This window comes from Priapulus caudatus, unplaced genomic scaffold, assembly GCF_000485595.1.
Source record: "Priapulus caudatus unplaced genomic scaffold, Priapulus_caudatus-5.0.1 Scaffold1949, whole genome shotgun sequence".
Taxonomy (NCBI): Eukaryota; Metazoa; Priapulida; class Priapulimorpha; order Priapulimorphida; family Priapulidae; genus Priapulus; species Priapulus caudatus.
In genome coordinates, this window is record NW_014579010.1 from 31,656 (window position 1) to 37,803 (window position 6,148).

At 44.3% G+C, this 6,148-nt stretch overlaps 2 protein-coding genes across 2 annotated transcripts in view; one reads left to right on the forward strand and one right to left on the reverse strand.

Annotated features, from left to right (window-relative positions):
* The window catches only part of LOC106817957 (SEC14-like protein 1), a gene marked incomplete at its 5' end in the record, with an annotated part of 26,011 nt that extends 25,328 nt beyond the window's left edge, over positions 1-683 (forward strand). Inside the window, 1 exon segment of the mRNA XM_014822662.1 lies at positions 658-683. Coding sequence (XP_014678148.1) covers positions 658-683 — 26 coding nt within the window.
* A 1,225-nt stretch (positions 684-1,908) lies between these two features.
* LOC106817958 lies at positions 1,909-4,580 on the reverse strand. Its single transcript, XM_014822663.1, has 3 exons — positions 4,571-4,580; positions 2,124-4,048; positions 1,909-1,971 (listed from the first exon to the last, which is right to left on the reverse strand). Exons 1-3 carry the CDS (start codon positions 4,578-4,580, stop codon positions 1,909-1,911), a joined length of 1,998 nt encoding a protein of 665 aa, XP_014678149.1.
* Between the last annotated feature and the right edge of the window lie 1,568 nt (positions 4,581-6,148).

The window sequence follows — 6,148 nt, forward strand, 5'->3', positions numbered from 1 at the left end:
CACACACACACACACACACACGCACACACACACACACACACGCACACACACACACACACACACACTGCGCGTAGTTTCGCTCATGTACTGTTGGAAAATTATCGAGCTAAATGCGGATCGCCTTTTTGCAGAAGTTACATTCGCGTACTGCCGAAGAATGATCAACTTGAAAAAAAAATCCGTGTGTGTGTGTGCGCGCGTGCGTGCGTGCGTGCGCGTGCGTGCGCGTGCGTGTAAGTGCGTGTGTGCGTGTGTGTGCGTGCGTGCGTACGTGTGTGACGCGTTGACATCGATGTCGCTGGCAGAAGCTGTGTGTGAGCAGCTGCTACTGTCACGTCAACGTGGTTGCTAATGGCGCAGCCACCTGAAGCTAGCGCGATAATTTCGCGAGTCTGAAGAGGTTTGCTTACCTATATTTAACCCTTTTGTCGGTTTATCCTCTCGGTGTTGCGCAGCGGGGCGATGCAGCGTGCTTTTATCAAGCATCGGACACGTGAAGTGGAAATGCGGACTTTTATTACAGTGATTTTAGCAGCACTGTAGTCTTTTATTCTTTTGAGTTATTTTATTATTAATTATTTTATTTCATTCTTATTTATTTCTTTTGAATTTTATTAATGTCTGTACGCTATGAGATACTGTACCACATGATCGCAGGTTTCTTTCGTGTGGACATTCATTAGACAATGGATTTCAAGCCAATTTCTTGTCCGCTAATATTTATTTACATACCCTCGCCTCTTAATTTCAAAGTCCTTTTCATAATAGGGTGAGACTTTTTCATGACGCAGTACGGATTTGCGCGTGGGCGGCCATGATTGTGCTTCGGCATTCTTCAATCTCTGGCCATTTTCGTAACTAGTTTTTCGTGGAAGCCATTAAAGAGTTCGTGAACGTCATTATTTGAGCCGTATTTCGTGGTGTGGGGGGAGGATGGGTCGGAGCGGGAAGGAGGAGGGGAGGAAGGGCTGGGGGAAGCCTGAGCTCTGGGAAGTCGGTAATCTTTCTCTCGGTACCAGCGCCGTCTGCGGTAGAAGTAACAGCAGCAGCAACAACAACAACAACAACAACAACAACAACAGCAGCAGTAGCAGCAGAAGCAGTACAGCAGCAGCAGCAACAACAACAACAACAACAACAACACCCGCAGCAGTAGCAGCAGCAGCAGCAGCAGCAGGAGCAGCAGCAACAACAGCAGTTGCAGTAAACAACAGCAGCAGCAGCAACAACAACAACAACAACAACAACAACAACAGCAGCAGCATCAGCAGCATCACTAGCAGCTAGCGAAAGTCGGCAATTTTATCTACTGCTTACGTAGATCGGTTGCCATGGGAATCGGAAATGCGCGTTGTTGTTGAATTAATGTCACGTCTGGATATATTTCATTACGGCAGCAGCAGCATCACCACCAGCAGCAGCAGTCGGTAATAATTCGCATTGTATCAGAAGATTATATCTAGCCGCACGTGACGTAATTGTGGCGTTTTTTTTATAGTGATGCATCGTTTAGTAAATATGATTGAGCGAGTTGGCGGGGACTCGTGCGGCCTTTGGCGCACCGGAAAAACATTACCATGTTGTAATGACTCGGATTTGGTTTCATCATAATTGATGGCCGCTCTCTGTCGAATTTTGCGCGGAAAACTCGCGATTTCGCATTTTTATGATTCCCGAACTGTTCCGATAAAGCGGGGGACCGTTATATACTAATCGTTATAGCACAGCTATACGGTGTTTCTGACAACGTTCGGCTATTGCTACTGTACGACGTCCCTATACACGCACACGCACACGCGCACACACACGCACGCACGCACACACGCACGCACGCACACACGCACGCGCGCACACACACACACGCACGCACGCACACACACACGCGCGCGCATATATATTCGCCTACCTTCACTGCCGCGGGTGAGTTGAACTCTCCATGCCACTAACCATGCTCTCGATTCCGATTTCTCGCTGTGAGATGTATGAGATAAAAAAGATATTCCTATCTCATGCAGATAAAGCAGAACGTGATCTGCGAAAAAAACGAATTTTTCATATTCTATCGATAACGTGTTATTTATCTACGAAATGTTGCGCGCGCGCGTGCGTGCGTGCGTGCGTGCGTGAATATCCATTTCATGTTCCTTCAGATTAAGGACCTGGGCCATACTGGCCACATGCTTTCTTAGTTGTGTTGATGTAAGTAGATTTGGTTTGCTCGCCCCACACTCTGAAGCAAATCTCCTCATAATGTCTGATCCACGAAGGTGTGAGTATGATGTGTTGCTTGGGAAGAGGAATGGATTTGAATCTGGTATGTGCTGTGATCTTACCTGAAGAAGTATTTTCATCCAGTTATTGATATCTTCTGTGATTAGGATAGGAACAATACGTCCTCTTTTCCCCCTAATCTCAAGTCGTTCAAGTACCTTTAATAGACCCTTTTCAACCTCGCTCAAACATTCAGTTATGCAGCTGTCTGGGTTTCCTTTACTTTTAGCTTTCCAATCTGTAACTAGTACTTTAGAGACTTCACCCTGTCTTTTCCGATTAAACAGTATCAGTTTTGCAAGTACTATTTGTGTCAGTGTAGCATATGCGTCTGCATTATCACTATTTTCTTGAAGTACGCTACATTGTTTGGATCCATTATTATCCAGGTACTTGTTTAATTTAACAACATCTTCTGTAAGAGGCAAAAACCTGACACTATTACGTTTTCTTTCTGAGAGATTCTTATGTGCAGTAGTAGACAACTGTGACCACTGTAAATCACACAGTTTTAGGAATTGCCCACATGAATCAGATACTTCTGTTTCCCCTCTCTCCATAGCTTGAGTCATTTTTATTTCAGCGATTTTTTTCATTAGCTGACCAGACTTGATTGCTTGAGATGGTGCAGAATATGTATGGTTTACTTCATCAAATCCTGCACATTCCTGAGCTGCTTCTACAACAAGTCGAAACTTAGTGGGATGGACAAAATGATACATCGTGTCATTTTTATTTCCTGTTTTCTTTTTAAGACACATCAGAAGACGTCCTAGTTGTCTCATTTTTCCACGAATGTAGCAATACTGCTCCTTATCATTGGCATACTTTTTGACAAGGTGGCGGCCATATTGCAAAATTAGTGCATCTTTCATTGTAACCTCCCCAATATCATCCCGCCTCATACCGTGTATAACAAAATCAAGCTCTCCATTTCCTTCTGATGGCAACAAGCTGGCTCCACTTTTCCCTATGCGTTTTTTTCTATGTGCCTTGCCACCATCAGGAACTAGTGGGCATGAGTGTTTCCATAACGAGGCCTTGGCGAAGTATGCATAACAATATTTACATGGAATATATGCTGTGTAATCTACATTTTCTGTGGGTCGGTGTGATACAACAAGATCCCCAGTCTTCTGCCGAAGCACATCACAGTTATGCTGGTGATTTCCAAGATTACGCAATTTCAGCATTAGCACATTCTTTTGTTTTGGGTTCTTTTCAGAAAAATATTGCTCAATTTCTGCTTCAGTTCTATGAACAGTTTTAAGATGCCGAACTAGCTTACTTTGAGGCTTCTTGCAGAAATAGCAATAAAATTTCTTGTCATATTTTCTGCCTCCCTGATTATCAGTGGTACGTACTGTTATGCTCTGTTTCTGCGCGCCTTCCTCACTTTGACCTAATCCATGTGCAGCAGTCTCAATATCATCGAAACTGGGCGAAACAACAGCAACACTCGCAGTAATCGTCTCATTGGAAGGGCCACTTGTTAGAGGAGTATTTCTATGAAGATTTATTTTAGGTACAGGAAAGATATCTGACATGCCTGAGTCTGATGTTGATCCATCTACTATGGAATCCGAACTGTCATTAGAATGAGAGGGTTCATAATCTACATCACTATCCCTATCACTACAGATTGGTAGTCTGCTTGGTTGGTAGTCTGTGTCTTTACCATCGCAGCTTTGTGTTTCCTGCGTGACTAAATCGTTGTCTATCGCTTTACCATCACAGCTGTCTGCTTCCTGCGTTACTAAATCGTTGCCGGAACCTTCTAAAAAAGAATGTTCGTTGGATCGTTATGAAGTTGCCACGAGATGGCGCGTACGTTTAAAGTGTCTTCAGATTAAAGATGGAAGCTCCCATCATACGTAGTAAGCAACAACTACCTGCAAGACAGAATAGGTAAGCACTCCATCCATTTACCTACGCAAGCCTAACAGGCTGCGCAATAAGAGCTGCCGCACCTGTTAATACCAATTAAGGAAAAACTCCAGCAGTACCAAAACCATGCACTGGAAGTAGCACACTGGCAGTGCATTACGTTACATGTACTACTGACACTACAGCACTGCCATATAAATTATACGCATTAAGGCAGCATGAAACCTTCTTTAACCAAATTTAGCTTTTGAAATTATCAAACTGTGACATTGTACCTCATACATGCCAGGATCATGTATAGATTCTGACTTAGGCAAACCGGCAGTCAGAATTCTTCTCTAACTAGACAGTCAACAAATCATTTTTAACCCTCCCTCCTCTTGGAGGGTCAAAGGTTACTCTGAGCACTTACTCTTCGGCATGTCAGCAGAAGTAGATTTATCATGTCTTTCAATTAATCCATAAAAAGCCTTTAGGTTCGACCGCTGAACAGAAAACGTTTTTCATCGCTCCGTGCAGACCATGTCCTCTCAAGAAAATGTCTAAAATCTGCCCTGTGCCATTGACCTTTGACCATGATGACCTCATTCGGCACAGTGATGGCTGTTTTGCCTAACCATGATGCTAACACCGACATATCACGAGCCTGGTCGGGCCGTTTAGATTTGTGCCAAATTCTGGCATTTCCTCCCTATACGCTTAAGTTAAGGATGTTGAATGTTCCCCCTTCGTTTTTACCAGCCTCTTGCCTTTGACCTTTGACCCCCCAGCTTCAGACAGCCAACTCGTTTGCCGATCCCGCCCCAAAGTGCCGTAATATCGTGACCGTACGTCGCAGCGCTTTAAGATTTGTGGCCGCAACTGTTGACGGAACGGACGACGACGGCGACGGACGGACGGACGGAAGACGGACGGAGCGATCGAGTCAAGATTTCTACAAAGCTGCATTGACGTATGTGCAGATGAGCTAAAAACAATGTTAACCAAAGGCGCTCCATCCAAGATTTCCAAGGATAACTACAGCATTATCCTCAGTCTAACTTAACCAGAGAAAATATTATACATTGTTTTTACATTGTATTCTTATATATAAATTAGAGAACGCATTTCCTTGTAAGCATAAAGCCGGCCGCACACCTACATCCGTTTCATTCGCTTTCATCGCTTCATCGTTTAGTAAATCGCTTGGTCGTGCGGCTGGCCTAAGTCAAGGTTTCTCACGGCAAAAAATTGGTAGATTAAACAAGTGCCCAGATGAAGTGCCACAAAAAGAAATGCATCACTGACGAGCTCAAGGGGATCGTTAATGCGTAAGCAGTACTTACAGATATGTACCGGAGTACATATTGTATAACACAGAAGTGTACCCCAGAGTATTCGTACTACAGAAGATGTAAGCCCTAACCCTACCTAACCAACCCCTAAGCCCTATACCCTACTAACCCCTAACCCTGACTAATCATAGCCTCATATAAAAATATAAACATATATGAACTAAACAACCTAGGAAAACTAGCCGGGGTACATATCTGTAAGTAGCCTGTTACGACAACGACCTGTCGTGCGTCAGGACACGTGGAAATATTAAACATCGATGCAAGATAGGCCTACCGCCCGCAGAAAGTCGCCCCGCTGTCAAGAAACTGACCTGATGTCGCAGGCTAGATTGTTCAACGTAAACGTAAAAGTACAACGTTCAGACGTTGACTCCAATAATACTCTTAGAAGCTATCTTATTTTTCAGTTAGTGTGTGTGCTGTGTGGTGTTTGCTGTGTGTGTGTTGTGTGTGTGTGTGTGTGTTGTGTGTTTGTGTGTGTTGTGCGTCGCCGTGTATGGTATGTGTTTGTTCCTATGTGTGCGTGTATAGTGTGTGTTTTGTGTATGTCGCTGTGGGTTTTGCGGCCCTGCGCGTGTGTGTGGTTTTGATGCGTATGCCGTGTGTGTGTGCTGTGTGTGTGTGTGTTGTGTGTGTGTGTGTGTGTGTGAGTG